Source organism: Stegostoma tigrinum, chromosome 14 (genome assembly GCF_030684315.1).
Source record: "Stegostoma tigrinum isolate sSteTig4 chromosome 14, sSteTig4.hap1, whole genome shotgun sequence".
NCBI classification, from domain to species: domain Eukaryota; kingdom Metazoa; phylum Chordata; class Chondrichthyes; order Orectolobiformes; family Stegostomatidae; genus Stegostoma; species Stegostoma tigrinum.
In genome coordinates this window covers 55,870,037-55,890,655 of record NC_081367.1, presented here as the reverse complement: position 1 = coordinate 55,890,655, position 20,619 = coordinate 55,870,037, and the positions used below count along the sequence as shown (strand labels likewise).

The 20,619-nt window shown below is 41.0% G+C and overlaps 1 protein-coding gene across 2 annotated transcripts in view; it reads right to left on the bottom strand.

The window, feature by feature from the left end:
• abcf3 (ATP-binding cassette, sub-family F (GCN20), member 3) overlaps window positions 1-20,619 on the bottom strand; it is a 95,051-nt gene that overhangs the window by 3,801 nt on the left and 70,631 nt on the right. For both annotated transcript variants that reach the window (XM_048542551.2, XM_048542552.2), the window contains 7 exons: window positions 16,631-16,707; window positions 14,870-14,914; window positions 13,628-13,760; window positions 12,732-12,820; window positions 8,697-8,788; window positions 7,583-7,715; window positions 6,573-6,660 (listed from right to left, as the gene is read on the bottom strand). In XM_048542551.2, the coding sequence (XP_048398508.1) occupies window positions 6,573-6,660; window positions 7,583-7,715; window positions 8,697-8,788; window positions 12,732-12,820; window positions 13,628-13,760; window positions 14,870-14,914; window positions 16,631-16,707 (657 nt within the window). The remainder of the gene's footprint in view (window positions 1-6,572; window positions 6,661-7,582; window positions 7,716-8,696; window positions 8,789-12,731; window positions 12,821-13,627; window positions 13,761-14,869; window positions 14,915-16,630; window positions 16,708-20,619) is intronic.

The following is a 20,619-nucleotide window of genomic DNA, read 5'->3' as shown; positions in this document are numbered from 1 at the left end:
GAAATGCCTAACTGCCAAATGAACTTGCATGTTAACCTTGAGAATCCTGAACTAGAACTCCCTTTGTGTTTCAGATTTCCAAAGCCATTCCACATTTAGAAAATAGGCTATGCCTCTATTCGTCCTACCAACGTCCATAACCCTCTCACTTTCCGACATTGTATTCTAGCTGCCACTTCTTTTCCCATTGTCATAGAACATAGAACATTACAGCACAGCACAGGCCAGGCCCTTCGGCCCTCGATGTTGTGCCGACCTGTCATACCGATCTCAAGCCCATCTAACCTACATTATTCCAAGTACGGCCACATGCTTGTCCAATGACGACTTAAATGTACCTAAAGTTGGCGAATCTACTACCGTTGCAGGCAAAGCGTTCCATTCCCTTACTACTCTGAGTAAAGAAACTACATCTGACATCTGTCCTATATCGTTCACCCCTCAATTTAAAGCTATGCCCCCTCGTGCTCGCCGTCACCATCCTAGGAAAAAGGCTCTCCCTATCCACCCTATCTAACCCTCTGATTATTTTATGTTTCAATTAAGTCACCTCTCAACCTTCTTCTCTCTAATGAAAACAGCCTCAAGTCCCTCAGCCTTTCCTCCTAAGACCTTCCCTCCATACCAGGCAACATCCTAGTAAATCTACTCTGCACCCTTTCCAAAGCTTCCACATCCTTCTTATGATGCGGTGACCAGAACTGTACGCAATACTCCAAGTGCGGCCGCACCAGAGTTTTGTACAGCTTCACCATAGCCTCTTGGTTCCGGAACTCGATCCCTTTATTAATAAAAGCTAAAACACTGTATGCCTTCTTAACAGCCCTGTCAACCTGGGTGGCAACTTTCAAGGATCTGTGTACATGGACACCGAGATCTCTCTGCTCATCTGCTAGTCTTCAGAGTTCTGCTTCCCAGAGAGTACTGCATACTGGGTCTTGGAATATATCCAAGGCTGGATTAAGGAGAACATATACTGACAAAGGAATCAGGGTTCTGGAACAGGCAGTAACTACAGTTAAGGCCACAAACAGATCAGGGATCATCTTACAAAATGACAGTGCACACTGAATGGGGCACTTCTATTGGTTATGATGCAATCATTTGATGATTGCAAGATCACTGAAACAGATTATCTTGATAATATGTTAATCTTGCTGTGGTTAGATTTGCTGCTTGGTTTCCCACACCTGAACAAAATCTACACTTCAGAAGTAATTAATTGACTGGAAAAGACTTTGGGACAACCATGGTTAAAGGCACAGTAGAAAGCAAAGGAGAAGACAACACAAACTTTCTTACCAAAGGTCAGTATTAATAGACTGGAGCAGTCATTTCGTTTCAGGTTCTTAGAGCCAGATTCACACCCATGGAATATATGAAAAGTTTTGCCTGGTATAGGGGTGGAGTCTAGCTTGTTTATAAAATTGTTAGTTGTTGCCATTTGGCAAACAAGTATTGATCAATATCCAGCTGCAAAATGTCCATGAGGTGGGGGTCACATAGCAACCAAGAATGGAAACTGTAGGTGTTCCATCCCCACTTCCCTCCAATCCCTGGCAAATTGTGCCAATTATACTTCCACCAGGATTTTGTTTTAATTATTTTGTGGTTAAAAAGAAAGTGAAACAAAATCTAAAAATCTGCCAAATTACTTTCTCTGTCTAGCCGAAAACTGTGTAGATTGTTTGCTGCATAGAGTTATACAGTATGGAAACAGACCTTTTGGTCCAACCCAAACATAATCCCAAACTAAACTCATCCCCCCTGCCTCATTCACTGATTAGGAATCAAAATGCATAATTAGCCTTGGTTGGTGGTCTCAACTCATTCATATAGTGCAGAGGAACTTTAACCTTGTTGTGTATGTGAACAAAATGCAAAGAGGAACAGCAGAAAGTTTTGTGTTTTACTTCCTTAGTGACTGAAAGGTGGAAGACATTAGAGTTCAACGTCTGAAGTACTGACTTCAAATGTGTGAAAGCTATTGCTTGCAAAAATATATGTCTGAGGCTGGAATGGCTTGCTACTGACTCTAAATAATAAGCAATTGTTTAATGGGCAGACAAGGGACACCTCCAAGCATTGGCTTCATCTGAAATCAGACCCAGAGGTGGAGGGGCAATATCGAAGATAACAGTTGGTAATAGGCTTATGAAGTCTGTCATGGACGATAGCAGAGGTTGAAGGATGGATGCCATGATCAGTTTGCTCATTGTGGTGCAGGAAGTCATTCAAGTGGGGAGGGGTAATATGAATGTAGTGATACTAGTCGTCAGTATAATCAGCTAACGGCAAGAGTCCAGGAGGCTGTATTTCCTGCCAGTGACAGGCTTCAGGAAATCTGTTCCAGATTTTTAGAAAGATTAGTTGTGCATAGGATGCATGTATTGCTGGCAATTACTGTCTAACTCGAAATGCCCAGGAGCAAGTTGTGGTAAGCCACCACCTTGAACTACTGCAGTCCTGGAGGTGTAAGTGTACCTTGTGATGTTAAGGGAGTTTCATAATTTTGGCCAGTGACACTGAAGGAATAGTAATATATTTCCAATTCAGGAATGTGCGGGGCTTGGAAGGGGAACTTGAAGGCTGTGGTATTACTTGGCATCTATTGTTTTTGTCCTTCTAAAGGGATTGTAAATTTCAAAGGTGATGTCAAAGGAGCCGTGGCGGGTTGATGCAGTGCATTCTTATAGATGAAACACACTGCTTCGAGTGTTGTTAAAGCTGCATCTGTCCAGACAAGTGGAAATTATTCCACCGCTCTCCCGACTTGCAGTGTCTTAGAGATGCTGGACGGGTTTAGGGGATTCAAGAAATAAGTGTACTTGCTGCAGAATTCCTAGTCTCTTTACTTGCTCTTGTAACCACAGGAGGGGAGGCGATGCCAACTGCTATTAATCGCTGGACTGTTAATCCAGAGACTTGGATAACATTTTGGGGACCCGGGTTAGAATCCTGCCGTGGCAGATGGTGACATTTGAATTCAATAAAATATCTAGAAGCAAGAATCTAATGATAACCATGAATCCATTGTCAATCGTCGGACAAATCCATCTGGTTCACTACTGTCCATTAGGGAAGGAAACTTCCATCCTTACTTTTTCTGCCCTACATGTGACTACAGATCCACAACAATGTGAAAGATTCTGAACTACCCTATGGACAATTAGGGATGGGCAATAAATGCTGCCTAGCCAGCAATGCCCTCATTCCGTGAATGAATTTATAAAAAAGCGCATGTGGCTGGTCTAGTTCAATTATTGGAGAATGCTAACTGCCTGGAGGTTGATGGTGGGGATTCAGCAATGGCAAGGTTATTGAATATCAAGAGGAGATGTTAGATTTTCTTTCTTGTTGGAGATGATCTTTGCCTAATCCAAGCCTAATTTCCAGATATTACTGCATATGCACACAGGCTGACTGATATGACTTGTAGTGGAAGGAGGATGATCCAGTTGCTGTGGTCCATGTACACAGCCACAAATAATTAAGATCAGAAAAGAAATTCTGTAGAGGGTCTATGAATGGCTCGTGGATAAATTAAGAAGCAGGACTTCAACTGCAATAACTGCAGTTATTACATGAGGCATGAACTAACTGACATATGGTAAACAAGTTTGGACAATTAATGTGTTGTTCACACACTGGTCTGGGAGAAATGGGCTTCAATTCATGGGGCACCAACACGAGGTTTGAGAAATTGGAACTGTACTGTTGAGATAGCATTTAGTTAGAACGTGCAGAACTGTCATACAATTAGGAGGGGAGAGAAGGGTTTAAACAAAATAATGATGAACAAGGAAGAATTGATGGAAAATTTTAAAAATCAACACAGCAAGATAGTGAGAAAGGAAATGATAATCAGAGCATCTCAGGAAGGCAGAGTGTATAAATTTAACGGTGCATAACTGAATTATGTCAGAGATTGTGAAAAAGTAAAAAGACCAAACTAAAAATTCTCTAACTGAATGCTTGTTAATTAATAATTAATCACAATTAAACCAAAGGATTGACAACTCAACAGAGCAGTTCTGAGACCTCAATGACTTGTATAACCTAGTATAATGATTTGGATAAAGCAACCAAAATGTATGGTTGCCTAATTTGCTGATGACAAAAATAGGTAGAAAAGTAAATCGTAAAAGAGACAAAGGAATCAAAAAAGGATGTACATGGGTAAGTGTGAGGGCAAAAAAAAACACAGATGAAGTGTAATATGTAAAAATGTGAATGCATCCACAGTGTACCAAAGAACAGCTTGGTTCAAAATGTTTAACAAAACCATGTTAACTCTGCCTGATTATCTTGAATCAATCTCAATGCCCTAATAATTTCCTGTTTTCTGTCTCTTTCCCTTCAGAATAAAGGAGCTACATTTGTCATTGAATCAAGGAAATTTTGGAAAATTAAAATCAATTCTCATATTAGCTACTTCTTTTAAGACCGTAAGACAAAATCCAACAGCCCTGCAGCTCCAACAATTTATTTAGCATCACTTCTGAGGAATGTAATCATCCTGACTTCTTACCGCTCATTTCCTGATTTAGAGCTGCTTCTGGGATGTAACTTGCATCCTCTATAGTAAGACTGATGCAAATTACCCATTCAATTCACCTGACATCAACTTTTTCTCCATTATTAATTCTCTAGATTAACTTTCTATAGGACCAATACTTAATCTGTTAACACGTGACTTGCATTTTTTTGTTGAAACTCTCATTAACTGTCTTTATATTTCTTACCACCCTTCTCTTGTACTGTAACATTTCCCTAATTCATTTTCTTGGTCATTCTTTCCTTTGTAAAAATCTGTCCAATTTTCTGACCTGTCACCTTTCTTTGAACAATTATATGCTTTTTCATAAATTGTTACTATTTTTAACCTTTCTAGATAATCAGACTGTGCACTAGTCCTTAATTTTTTCATTATTGTATCAAATGTACCTATGTATTCTGAGATATCCTCTAAAAGTCTGCCACGACATCTCTTTTGACCAATCCTTTAGCCTAATTTAGCAGCATAGTCGCTATGGCCTCAGTTCCACTCCACCTTCTCCTAGTTTCACATCTTTGCTCAGTGTCCTACACCCTCAAGATTCCAATCTCAATCCATGTCATTTTGCAGCATTTCTCTATAATGGCTATCAGAACATATTTATTTATATTTGTGGTCTGAATTCATCTACTTTGTTCAAACGTTGCATGCATTCAGAGAGTGTTTCCAGGTTATTCTTTTTGTAAAATCCAGTTTTATCATTAGTACGCACTTACTTTCCATCCCTTTCTGTCACAGCCTGTTTGCCTTTTTCCATATTTCTCTGTGGTCTTCACTCTTCAGTTTATCATGTCTTCCTAAATTTGACCTTATCCCCACTATTTAGCTTAAAAACACTTCCTTTCTTCTGCTGTATGGCTGGCAAGAATATTAGTTCATTAGCATTCACCTAGAATAGCTAGGCAGGCTTAATGGACTAAATGGTCTACTCCTATTCCTATGTTCTTATGTTAAACCAAAACCTGATCTGCTTTCACATGAAGAACGAAGACGCATCAAGACAGATTTTTAAGAAATGTATGGGAGTTACCCTCAGTACGTTGTCAATATTTATCCACTAACAAAATTAGAAAGTCAGCATTGTATTGCTCTTTTTGGGAGTTTAATTTGTGATAACTTATTGTGACATTTCCTATGCTGTAACAGTGACTACTTCCAAGAAGAAATCATGACACAGTGGTAATGTCACTGGTAGGCTAATGATCCAGGAACATGGGTTAAATTTTCACCGTGGCAACTGATAAAGTTTAAATTTAATGAGTAAATCTGGAACGTAAAGCTGTTGGACCACAACCGTTCAAGAAGATGGCTCACCATCTGATCAAGGGCAAGTAGGGATGGGCAATATAATGCTGGTCAACCAGCAATGCTCACAACTCACAAATGAATAAAAGAACAGAATATTGGTGACTTATTATAACAGAGATCTATCCAAAAAACTATTTGGATCGCAAGTCCTTGAGGACAAGAAATCTGCCACCCAACTTACAAACAGATGTACTGGGATGAGCAGGCCACTCGGCACCTTGAGCCTTTTCCATTCAGTTAAATCATAATTGATCTGATTACTCCAGACTTCTGCCAGTTCCTCAATCTGTCACACCTTTACTGATCAAGGATCTCTGCCTTGAAAGTATGCATGAATTTGGTTTCCACTGCCTTTTGAAGAAAAATTCCAAAGACTGAGGACCCTCAGAGGAAACAATTTTGTGGTTCTGTCTTATCTGGTCGACATGCAACTTCAGACATGCATCAACATGGCTTACTTTTCATCATTCTCTGAAAAAGCTCAGTAAACCATTCAATTCAAGGGTATTTAGGAATTGACAACAATGCTAACCCTCAAGTGACATCCACACATATGAAGGAGAAGAGTAAGAATAAAAGAAAAAAGTAGCAGTTGTGACAGGCTCTGCAGAAAAGCAAGTCTTTGTGGACTTAAATGATTTAAGTTTGAGTGCTAGCAGTTAGTCCTGATTTTGCTTTTGGAAGTATCCCTTGCAAACATTTTCACCTTAAATTTTTGTAGTGCATTTCCCAATGCTTCAATCGTCTCCATGTCAAGATGATTTGTAGGTTCATCCAGGATGTAAAAGTTGGGCCTGGAATTCAAAAACAAATATTACATTATTCACTCTAAGTGAATGAAATAACAAACCTCACATGATCAATAAGACAATATTCTTCACATAAAGGCTGCAGATTTATACCATAACATGTTTAAGATTCTCCCATATCAGTCAGCAGCTGAAAAAGACAAGGACTTAAAAGAAGATGTAAGAAGAAAAGCAGGGAGTTGGTGCAGAAATCCACAAGAGCCAGTGCAGCTGTGATAGGCCAAGCTGCCATCTTTTGTAGTATACCCTTCTTATTACCAAGACTGCAGGATAGAAGTTACAAGAGACAACGTGTTCGAGCGTGCGAATGTTCAACCATATTACCTAGTAAGCATTGGCATGTGGAACCAGCACGCAGAACCACCAACTTGGCTTAGGAATAACTCACTGATGCTCAGTAATAATATTCACTGGAAACAATACTAGAAAGTGAGCTAACCCCCAGCTAAAAATCAAAATCTTCAAGGAGATTACTAAAACGAGAGTAAAAACTAGAGATAAATAGAAGTTGCATGAATTCTTTGGGCATAAGCTAGAGAAAACAAATATTTCCCACAAGGGGAGTGGGGCTGAAGAGTAGATCAGGATATGGGTGGAGGGAGAGGAGGAGAAGAAAACTGGAGCAGCAAGACCTAAATGGGGGAGGAGTTATGACAATACAAGCAATTGTAGGAGACAAGAGCTCTTTGGCTCTTGTGAACTTACATAAATGTCAGTTCTGCAATAGAAAGCAGCTGGTATAGTGGGAACAGCAAAGAACGAGCATCTCCAGGAGGAGGGAAAATAAGAGAAGAATGGTTGAGTTTCCAGACTGAAATTCAGGGAGTTAGTGTTTACTCTGCAGCAGACACCAGGTGAAATACATGAACAGAAAATAAACATCGACCAGGAAAGACACGTTGCTCACTGGGCCATTGTCATCTGTGCAAACGCCACTCTACTCTTCTGTCCTCCAGACAAACTGGCAACTGGCCGGACAGCCAGGTCACCTGATATCCCATAGCCACCAAGCTGGTGCCGGTATTCCTCCTCTGGCCTCCCTGCAAACACAGGAAAAACAAAAAGTAGCAAATGCATCAGTGTCAGTCCAGTATCTGTGATATGGTGATGCTATAGAGCATTTGGTATGTCTGGATACAACTGGAAACCAACATCAAACTCTGTCACTAGATGCACTTTTTTCACTATACTGCATCACTCCTTGGCTTCTGGACGAAACGTGTTTGGGGGTGTTGCTCATGAACTACAGGAATGGCAGGACCATGGAGAGGAAGGAGAAGGTGATAACAACATTCCCAATGTCATGTACTAAACTCAACTAAAAGTAGTTCCAATTAGCAGCACTAACACCCTTTCATGCAAATTTCACAAGCCTTATTTGTATCTAGATTCTAGAGCTATGGGACAGTGTAAAGTAGGTTATAGGGATGGTAGCAGCAATACAAGGTTACTAACTGTTAGAAGATGACTGTGCAGAGTCTCTGTTCTTGAAAACAGAATGTTGAGTTTGTGAAGCAGTCTTTAAAATTATACGAGGTTTTGATGACATTAGTGTGTTTGTGGAGAAGAGAAAATCTAAGGAGCATAAATATAGAGTCTCCAAGGAATCCATGAAAAACCTTGAAACAAAACTAACTCAGATTGGAACTTGGTACCACAGGTAGTGAAAGTGAATAGCATTGATGCATGCAAGATCAAGTGAAAAAAGTACTTAAGGTAAGAGGTGAAAGTCAATGGAGCCTAAAATGTTTCCATGAACTGGTTACATAGAGTGACTGATTTCTGTCCTTTTCTCCCCGTTACTCTAAGTATTTAATCTTGGGATTTCTGGAAGTCAACACTCAATCAAGAGCAAGCTATTGGCAGAATTGTCCGAGTGTGTGTTCTGGCTTTGTGCAAAAATATCCTCAATACAGAATTCTACATTTAGCCACTCCAGTTTAGGGATCTTCAACGCGAATGTAATGGTTTGCAACACTCAATATCTCCACTCTTACGATAAGATTCTCGGTCCTCCTTACCTGGAAACTTCGATGCCAAGAGTTCGACTGAGCTGACGTTCATTTCCAACTGGTCCACATGGTGCTGACTAAAATAGCCAATTTTCAAATTTCTGTCCAGAGAAAACAACAAAAAAAATTGTAGCAACAGGCAGAACTGTCATTAATCTTCCCCTTGCCCTGAAATAGTGACTCAAACTGGGATGCAAGTGCACTGCCTTGTCCATCCCTCCTGTTAGGATTATAGGAAAGAGCAATTTGCTGACACTTTCTGCCTTGGTTCAAACACAGCTTCTTTAGCAACATGGGCAATAACGTTTTGTTAAAAAAACAGAGGTATCTAGAAGAGACAATGAATTATAGCGCTGCTAAATCAAACAATATAATTTAGTGCTGGAGCCAACTTGAAGTGTATTTATTTTTCTGATAAACTTCCTGTCTGCTCATATGAAATACAACATAACAAAAGGTTGCACTATACGAGTGTGGGTAGGTTCCTATCTCGTAAAGACCAACCCCTCAAAAAAAATGAAAAAGTAAACATGAATTAAAACAAATGTTTTAAACTGACAGAAAGCAGCCTGCAGCAAAGGCTAGGTTACGACAACTGGAAAGTCAGAAACACAGGGGAACAAAGCATCGGGAACGTAGAGAAAATACAGCACTGGCTGACAGACAGAATACAAGGGTAAGGGAAGAGGGGGTTTAGAAACAGGTCCTGTGAAAAACTTACAAAATATTAGAGTTATAGTTTGTAGGACATCTTTTAGCAAGCATCTTTGACATTCCAGCCACAAGAGCTGCCGGTGTAGTACATGGAGAATAGCCAACATTCAAACGTTAACCTCTTGTAGAGCCAAGGATTTTCCTTACTGATCCAGTGTACTGCATTTACACATACCTTTCTTCTTGATGTTACGTTTAGTCCCTTAAGTTCCCTTCTCGCTTTCCACCCTTTGGGGCTATGACTGATTAAGGGCAAAAGATCTCCATTAAGCATCAATATTGTCAAAACATTCTTCACCCATGTGACTGGATGTGCTGCACTATCCAAGCAGTTTCCCAATGCAACATGTCAGAGACCCAGGGTACGATCACACTGCATTCCCATCAATGCAATCACTCATATGCAGAGGTTTGATACTATCTCAATGAAATTCAGAGACTTGGACTCAAAGACATGAGGTGTAATAAACAACAGGTGCTGGAGGAGGCCATTCAGGCCTTCGAGCCAGCACCACCATTCATTATGATCCTGGCTGATCATCCACAATCAGTATCCTGTTCTTGCCTTATCCCCATAATCCTTCATTCCACTATCTTTAAGAGCTCTATCTATCTCTTTCTTGAAACTATCCAGGGACTTGGCCTCCACTGCCTTCTAGAGCACAGCGTTCCATATATCCACCACTCTCTGGGTGAAGAATGTTCTTCCTCAGCTCTGTTCTAAATGGCCTACCCCTTATTTTTAAACTGTGTCCTCTGGTTCTGGACTCACCCATCAGCAGAAAGATGCTTCCTGCCTCCAGTGTCCAATCCCTTAATAATCTTATATGTCTCAATCAGATCCCCTCTCATCCTCCTAAACTCAAGAGTATATAAGCCCAGACGCTCCAATCTTTCAACATATGATAGTCCCGCCATTCTGGGAATTGACCTCGTGAACCTACGCTGCACTCCCTCAATAGCAAGAATGTCCTTCCTCAAATTTGGAGACCAAAACTGCACACAATACTCCAGGTGCAGTCTCACCAGGGCCCTGTACAGCTGCAGAAGGACCTCTTTGCTCCTATACTCAATTCCTCTTGTTATGAAGGCCAGCATGCCATTAGCTTTCTTCACTGCCTGCTGTACCTGCATGCTTGCTTTCATTGACTGATGTACAAGAACACCTAGATCTCATTGTATTTCCCCTTCACCTAAGCCTATGGAGGCTCATCCGTTTTAACGTTGCCTCCCTGTATGACATTTGAGCATATTTGGTTGCAGAAGATGTGGATGTTGCAAGCAAAACCGACCCTTAAAGTCAGAGCCTTTAATAAAGCAAAACATTAAAGGCACACCATAGAAAAAAATTTACTGAACAAAATTTGACACAAAAGGGTTATCAGCCAGGTGACCAGAGGCTTAACCACGGAGGATGGTGTCAAGGAATTCGCTTACGGAAGGAAAAAATGGAGAGGTTTGGGATTTTGGGAAGTGGTGCTTATAGATATGGAGGTTCAAAGAATGAGAGAGAACATGATCATGGAGGAATAGACAGCACGGATGAAAATCTTTGACTGATCCATGCTAACTGAAAGTTGAAGCAGGTTCGTAAGAATGGGGTGATGGTTCTATTTCCTCCACTGGGTGTGAACATTGCTGGCACTGAACTGAGGAATCTGCTAAGTCATTTTAAGAGGACAATTAAGAGTCAACTGCATTGCTGTCTGCTTGGAATCACACGTAGGCCAGACCAGATTCAGGAAGAAAATCTGCCATTCTTAAGGGCATTAGTGAACGAGATATGTTTCTACAATAGTTGAAGATTGTTTCATCAAAACATAAAATAAAGAGGAGAAATCAGCCATTTGACCCATTGAGCCTGTTCTGCTAATCAAAATGATCTTGGATGATTCACTACCATGATATACTACTACACACTCTCAAGCCCTTAAGTTTTCATGTCTTAAAATCTCTCTCAAATATATTCAGTGATTTGTCCTCTACTGCCTCAGAATTTCACAGCTTTTATCACTTTCCAAGTAAAGAAATCTTTCCTCATCTCAATCCTAAACGGCCTACTCTGTATCCAGAGACTCTGTCTCGTTGTTCCAGGCCAGAGGAAACATTTTCCATGCATTGAATCTATTCAGTCCCGACATAAATTTACATGTTTCAATGAAATGCCTCCTCATTCTTATTCTTCCAAACTACATTGAATATCATAAGATGTAGAAGTAAGCATTTTATCCCTTTAAGACAATAAGGACTGCAGAGACTGGAAGCCAGAGTCTAAAGGTGAGAGGTTGGAGAAACACAGCAGGGCAGACAGCATCCAAGGAGCAAGATAAGTCAACATTTTGGGCCAAAACCCTTTATCCAGCTGGCTAGTGGGGTGGGGGAGCCCAGACATAAATTGAGGAGGGGGGGCTGCTGTGGAGTAAGGGTAAGAGAGATGGTGATAAATGGATGCAGGTAAGGGGTTATTATGATTGGTCTATGGCAAGGTTGGAGTAGATAGGTGAACAGGACTATGAACAGGTTAGGTCAGGTCAGGCAGGGGAGACCGAGACATAGAATATGGCTGGGGGTGGAGTGATTTTGAAGCCAGTGAAGTCAATATTAAGACCATTGGGCTTAACACTTCCACGAAAAAATATCAGGTGTTGCTCCTCCAGTTTATGGTTGGCCTCACTCTGACAGTGGAGGCGACCAAGGATGGACATGTCATCAGGGAAGTAGGAAGTGGAATGGGAATTGGAATTAAAATGAATGGCAAATGGAAGGTTGGGTTGGTTGTTGTGTGCAGAAAACAGATGCTCCGCAAACCAGTCCCCGAGTCTGCGTTGGGTCTCCACAATTTCGAGGAGACCTCATCGGGAGCAACGGATACAATACAGAAGGTCAAAGTGCAGGTTAATCTCGGCCAGATCTGGAAGGATTGTTTCAAGCCTCAGACAGAAGCGAGAGGGGAGGAATGGAGGCAGTGTTACGCCTCTTGCTTTGCAGGGAAAGGTACCCAATGTGGAGGAGGAATTGGTGGGGAGTGTAGAGTTGATGAAGAGGTCGCACAATAAACGTCCTTTTAAACCTCACACACCAGCCCACCAACCTCCGGTTCCAAAACAGCATCTTCCGACATTTCCACTACTGACAACCCCACCACCACCAATATATGTCCCTCCCAACCCTGGTCCGCTTTCCGCAGGGACTGTTCATTCAGTGACTCGCTGTGATGTTTGTGGTGGTGGCAACCGTGTGGGAGGTGTGGATTTGCAGTGGTAATGCAATTCAATGTCAAAAAGCAAAGGTTAGAGTCTCTCTTGTTTGCCATGTTACCACAAACTGTACCTATGAGCGTGTCTGATACCCTGAACCGGTGTCAGGTCTCCAAGAAGTATCTTTAACAGCGTTGTTTTACCAGCCCCGTTCTCTCCAACCTGTTGGCAGAAGACTGTGATTAGAGGTTGCCAACAGTATACATGGACTTTACAGTAACAACCATAACAGTCTAACAGAAAGGAGGGCAAAATGCACTAAATGGCAAGTTTGCTGAAGCATGTGCCGAACATGCAACTTCTGTAGACCTTTTAATGCATAACTGCATATGCAACGTACTGTCCAATGCCCACTGAAGCAGCTCCTGCCTGTGAGACCATAGTACTTTGAGAAAACCAATGAACTAATGGGCATTCCCTACTTCAGTAACGGCTGCAATCCCATCAATACTTTACTTATACCTCATCCTTGTAGGCCATCATTGTCTTCTTTTCGCCATGTTGAAAGAATCAACCCAGTCCGATGATAATCCCGTAAATATTAGCGATGGACTGGTGCATTGCCTAAATGGCCATTACTAGGTAGTGATCCTTTTCTACTCTGAGGAATCACATTCTTAGTCTTTACTACTGCATCCCCTATGTTGCCCTTTCCTGCACTGACTCTTCAATCAGGGCAGACAGACAGAAGCAGGTACTTGAACTATGTCCAAGGGAACTGATGCCAGTCATTGCAGCTGCAGCACTAGCCTGTCTTAAAGAAAAGGGGTGGGAAGCCCAACAGGATGCATGTTTGCAGATGTGTGTCCCCAATAGTCTATATGCAGTGAACAGTTTGCAGAAATATGATCATTTGGCTGCAGGAGAAGAATGCACATTCAAACTAAAAGACAAGTGCTATGCTCAGTCAAGTAAAAAACATTGCAAATTTTAAGATGGATACAAAAATAAGAGAAAAACCATACATACAATGCAAATCCGAGAGTCCTGGTCAGCTGACACAGACAAATTCACAAAAATACGATGCTCAGGGGAGTAGCTGAAGTCGACTTCAGTCAGCTGTAATATTGGAGGTGACAACTTCTCAAAATTGTCAGGAAACCTGCAGAGGAACATGATTGTAGAATCTCAGTGCACACAGGTAACGCAATGCATGTCAAATCACTAACAAAGTAAGTAATACTTGACATCACCCGGGGGGGGGGGGGGGGGGGGGGGGGGGGGAAGAAATTAGTAAATTGAAACAACATGTCCTATTTTATCTTCCTTCAAAGCTTCAGCAATAACATGCCATGTCCCACACAGCGACTGAACAAATTACAAATCAATGCTTTACTGTACTATGACATAATGAAAAGATTTTTTCGGTAAACAGAAAAGCTGTTCAATTCAACCAACTGCACTTTTCAAAACAGATTTCAACTCCACCAACACACCTGCTCATCATATTCTTCATTCCTACCTACAATATTTCTTAATTACCGCATTCACTTGAAGCACACCCAGTCATCACAGCCCTTTTCATACAACATGGCCTTCTTTGCTCATTTATCTTGAAACTTAATTCTCTTGAACTTAACAAACCCTCTCCGCTAATTCCTCACTTTCCTTATCACGGCTAACCATCTAACTTTATCTGTTTCTCACAACGCCTGAGCAATTGGTGCTGTCAACCCAAATCCTTCAAGCCCTGTGTGCAGTTCTAGTATCTATACTATTGGAAGGACATGATTACAGAGAGGTACATGATTACAGAGAGGTGTAGAAGAGATTTTCCATGATATAGCCTCAAGACATTAAAGAACTATGTAGAACAACCCTTGAAATGCCATACATACAAGGTTGCAGGCCAAGTGCTGGAAAACAAGGTCAGAATAGATGAACGTTTGATGACCAGCACAGACACATTTACAGTACTGAAAGAGGTCTTTCAGCCCAAAGTCTGACTCTAAGTAACTCCAATATCGTCTAAGCAAGCATTCAATTTTTCTGTGACTGAAGCAGAGGAATAACTGCAATCCTTGACTCATGTTTGAAACCAGCTGTATTGCAGATATTAGTGGTCCATTTCTTGTCTGCCACATAGAAAGCTACGTCTTAATTTTCACTGAATGCACCAGTTTTTACAGGCTTTGAGTAGATTTTCAAATGTGCCAGCGTAAACTTACTTGTATGCTGCATCATTCCATGATTTCATTGTGCCAAACTAACCTTATAGTCACCTCCAGTTCCTTTTCAAGAGGTTTCAGCTCTGGCCTGAAGGAATGAAACAATGGAGAAATTCAAGATACATGAAAAACAATTAAATAACTCAAATATCCAATTATAAAATTAAATCCAGACATTCACTACAGATCAAAGTCTAAAGAAAAGCAGATTAGAAGTTAAGGTGGACCCTTTGTTTAAGGTCATCAGGGATTCCATCTAACACAATAACCTGCCCTCCTTATACCATCCAATCACCTGTAGCATTTTGTAGTTTGGAACTTCGATCTGAATTAAAAATTATATGCTGTACATTCTTAATAGTCGCAAAACCTGAGTTTTAAAAATAAAATTTTAAACACTGCAACTTCTGAAAAGAATTTCGAGGCTTAAGATTCCTCTCTTTTGGCTTGAGATGGGTTGTTATAGGAGAAAAAAGTCTACAAAATATTTTGCGTTTAAGATGCTTGTTTCAGCTGTTGTGCCATGTTATAAATCAGCAACTTATATTTTCAAAAATATTGAAGCAGGATATCAGGAATACACAGGTTTAAATCCATTTGCATTCATTTTCAGGATGAGTGCGCTAGTATTTGTTGTTCAAGTCTAACTGACATTGAGACGGTATTTGAGAGTTGCTTCTGAGCTGTCGTAGTTGTGTGCAAGTACTTGTGCTGTTCGGGAGAGAATTTCACCATCTTGGGATTGCAACAAGTTGATCCACCAGCAGAGAATAAACTCACTTGCAATTTCTCAACACAGCTTACCTAACTACATTCGTACTGATGATCACTCAACCTGTAAAGGCGTGGAGGGGGGAAACATAAGCCCAGCACTATTATCCTGTCAGCACAAAACACCACAGCATGGCACACATTCTTGGATAAAGTACTTAGTGTTTCAGGCAAAATTCCCCTTCACAGCTGAAACAGGGCTTGTACCTTGTATCATTTGACTGCAGGATAGCTATCATTTGGTTCAGGACTCACTCCAATACAACAGCACAGATAATACTTCATTCCACCTACCGGCACTGAAATGGATTGTATACCCTCAGAAGTTACCTCTTTTGCTGATCGGATACAGCCAGGTTTTACTGGGGTCTGATACACAGCTAACCTGAATTTAGAGCGGATATCCGAAGTTATAAGAAACATAGCTGCTTTATACTGGCTCTGCAACATATCCTACCCTAGCAAAACAAAGTAAAGATTAATAAAACATTGGAATTGAGGTTTCAAGATTGTGGTCTCCCTGCACAATAGGATTGAGATTTAACAATTTACAAAATTTTTTTAATAAATCGGACAAAAAGTTGTTTCAATGCCAGTGTATGAGCTAATCGCCCTTTAACAGTTAATTAAATAAGGACATGTTACTTAAACTCTGCCTCAACCACAGAACTGAGATCATTGCAGGAAGCAATGGACCAAAGCAGCAATACCCATTATGTGCAGTTATATTGGACAAAATGGTAACCATTTTTCTCCCTACAGATGCTGCCAGCCCGGTCAAGCTCGACAGCAGTTCGTTTTTATTAGATCTCCCAAATCTGCGGTACTTTGTTTTTATTCTAGCACTTACTGTTTTGTAAACTAGACCTTCAAAACACATGAACCTTACAAACTTCAAGTCCCCAACAGCTAACTTTGCATCTGAAGCAGATGAAATGAAGTCAGATGCAAAAAAAAATGAGCCTGAATACTCAGCCAGTGCCATATTCGTAAATTGTCTCTGACATTCATTACCAGAACATCCAACACTTACAGTTTCTCCAGCAGTTTCAACTTGCTCTGTACTTGAGAAGCTCTGTTGGCATTGTATCGGAATCTGTCAATGAACACCTAACAGGTTCAAAAAGATTAGACAATTAAAACAAAAGACATGAACTCCTTGATTTCACAAATATTCAGGCTCTCAACACAGTAACAGGAATGCTTTGGAACTCAGAGTTTACTCCGTCATTCGTATAGGGTGGCATGGTGGCTCAGTGGTTGTACTGCTTCCTCACAGCATCAGGGATCTGGGTTCAATTCCACCCTTTGACAGCTGTCTGTGTGGAGTTTGCACGTTCTCCCCGTGTATGCACGGGTTTCCACTGGGTGCTTGGGTTTACTTCCACAGTCCAAAGATGTGCAAGTTAGTTGGATTGGCCATGCTAAAGAACCAAGAGAGTGTTCAGGAATGTGTAGGTTAGGTCGTTAGTCATGGGAAATGCAGGGTTACAGGTTAAGAATAGGGAGAGGGGCCTAGGTGGGATGTTCTTCGGAAGGTAGGTGCAGTCTTGTTGGGCCGAATGGCCGATTTCCACACTGTAAGGATTCGATTCTATTCTATTCTATAGCTGATCTGTACCTCAGTCCACAAATCCAACTTTCCCCCAATACCCATTGATACTCTTTCAACTGAGGCACACCCGCCGAACCAGCAAGTGTCAAAAAGGAGGATTCCAGATTCCCAACATCATTTGTTGGAAAGGTACTTCATGAATGACTGACTAAAAATTGTGCTCTCTTTTTAATTTGGATTCACCAGCAGAGGGAATCATTTCTCTGTATCTAAACACAATCATTTTATTACTGCAAAGTGGCATAACAGACTTCGACCCACCAGTACTGTATCCCCAGAACTAAGGGCAGACTTGTCTTCAATAGTTGTGCAACGCAGTGTTAAATAGCAACAGACCCATTCTCACCAATATCGTACCCCAGAGTTACACAATGACAGTCTGTTCCCAGCAGTACTGAGCCTCGGTTTTATCTAGTGACAGACCTGGACCCACCAGTACTGCATCACTTAGGTTTTACACAGCAGTTAGATTTCAAATTATGAAGATCAGTAATACTTTTTACATTGGCCCCAGGAGTAAATATTAGATCATTACGGCATAGGAAGACTAATGAAAGTCCTATATCAACTTGACACAATTTACTGTACTGCTCCCAGCAAATCCCACCATCCAGTGCTGCAATTAAATGGCCTGTAAGATTGCTGAGGCAGCGTTTAAAACATATTAGAATCATACAAGGCTAACAATGAAATGGAAATAAATCAGAACGTGAAAGTACTGCTCAGCAAATCACCCGTTACCTTTTTTGTACCATCTCAAACAAAAGTTTTGACTGGATTACAATCCAACAAGTGCATTTTGTTTTGTTGAATTCACCATCAACAGTCACCAAGCTATTCAGGATTGGAGCGCAAGTGGGAGGTGCAAGAGCAAAAAACAAGGGTGATCGGCATTACAGGTGGGAGATCTGATCCTGTCATCCAAGCTTCAAACCTTTTCCCTATGTTTCCATGGCAGTAATCAGAGGTGACCATTCTATTCCCTCTTGAACAGGGCAAAAGACTGTGGCTGATTTAACATCCCAGTTGTTTAAGATTAGCCAATACAAACAGAAACTGAGGAATTAACCTGGGCCTTTTAGTATGTACAAGCCAGCATCACATTGGAATACTCAAATACTACCCCACCTAAGGGAACTATTTTGTAAGAACAAAAATTACATTAAGATGACATCGCTCCACACAATGGTCTTGAACTTCTTACATATGCACCACTGCAGGTGCAGCTGATACCCATGTTCCCATGTCAATAGTTACTTTCAATCATGCACACCACCATTGAGATGACCACCCCAATATGCATCTCAGATACAACACGTTTTAAGAACCTGCAAATGAGGAAATATCTCAACTTTTCAGTTGCGTTCAACTAAAGTAACAAAGACATTCGCAACTTAGATAACGGAACCACCTCAGTTGAAAAAGTAATTTGCTTTACAAGATACAATCTTAAAATGTGACTTACTGAAACAAAAAGATTTTGAGGAGACCTGACAGCATTGACACGGAGAGGTTGTTTCTCCTTCTAGGAGTATCTTGGACTAGAGGCCTTAATGTCTGAGTAAGTGCACATTCAATTAAGACACATATGTGATAGCACTGGACAGTTTGCAGAGGAGATCTATCAGAATGGTCTTGGAGTTGGGGGTGGGGAGGGGGAAGCGTGGGGTGCAGAGTGTGGGGCGGTGAGGAGGAGTTACAATTATTAAGAGAGATTGGATAGACTGGAGTGCTGTTCCTTACAGCAGAGAAGGCTGGGAAGGGACATGATTGAGACGTATAAAATTATGAGGGGCATGAACAGGTTGCACAAGAAACTTCTGCCTTTGATAGATCAATAACCAAAAGGGCATAGACGAAGAGGCAGGAAGTTTAGAGGGGCGTGAAGAAAAAGCTTTTCACCTAGAGGATGTTAGGAAACTGGAACTCATTGCTTGTAAGGATGGAAGCAGAAACCTTCAATATTTAAGAAGCAGTTAGATACACACTTGCAATGCCAAGGTGTACAAGATTATGGGCCACGTGTTGGAAAATGGGACCAGATAGTTAGGTGGTTGTTTCTGATCAGCACAGACGTGACAGATTGAAGAGCCTTTTCTGTGGTGTAGATACAGAAATGCAGTCGTACAGCATGGAAACAGACCCTTCAGTCCAACCAGTCTATGCTGAAGAGAATCCCAAACTAAACCAGTCCCACCTGCCTGCTCTTAGCCCATAGCCCTCCAAACCTTTCCTATTCATGTAAATGTCTTTGAACCATTCAAATTGTACCCACATCCACCAAATGGTCAGGAAGTTCATTCCACACGTGAACCACCTTCTATGTTAAAAACTTGCCTCACATAAAAAAAACCCTTTTCTCACCTTAGAATGTGCTGCCTACTCTCGAAATTCCCTGTCCTAGGGAAAAGGCAACTACCATCAATTCTATCTATATGTCTCATTTTATGAACTTCTCAGGTCACCTCTCAACCTATGGTCCAATGAAAAAAGCTCCAGCCTTTCCTTACAACTCAAACCTTCCATTCCCAGCAACATGCTGGTAAATCTATTCTGAACCTTCTCCAGCTTGATAGTGTCCTTTCCATAACTGGGCAACCAGAACTGGACACATTATTCCAAAAGAGGGTTCACTAATGTCCTTAACATAACATCACAACTCCTACACTCAAAGTACTGAGCAATGAAGCTAAGCAACTAACTGCCTTTTTAAATCATATCTATATGATACACAAACTTTAAAAGAATTATGTATCTGTACCTCTAGGTCCATCTGTTCTGCAACACTACCCAAGGCCCTACCATTAATTGTATAAGCTCCACCCTTGTTTGCTGTACCAAAATGCAATACCTCTTATTTATCCAGATTGAACTCCATCTGCCACTCTTCAGCCCCTTGACCCATTTGATCAAGACCCCTTTCTAATCTTAGAAAGCCTTCTTTTACTGTCTACAATTTTGTCATCTGCAAACTTACTAACCACACCTTCTATATTCTCATCCAAATCATTTATAATGACAAAAGAGGACCCAAAACCAATCCCTCTGGAACACAGCTGGTCACAGGCCTCCAGTTCAAAAAGCAACCCTCCGCCATTACTGACTCTTGCCATTAGCCAATTACATATCCGATGTGACCTGACTTTATTGATTTGTCCACTGTGCGGAAACCTGGGTTTACTCAAGGCTTTACTCAAGTCCAAACAAGTGTCGACTGCTCTACCATTAACCTTTTTGGTAACTTCCTCAAAAAAAAAAATCAATTTTTGCTTTTCTAAATGTCCACAAATCCCATCTTTTACAATCACCTCCAACAATTTACCCACAAAGTTGGACTCTCAGACCTATAGTTCCCCAGTTTCTCCTTACAACCTTTCTTAAACAAAGGTACAACATTAGCCACCCTC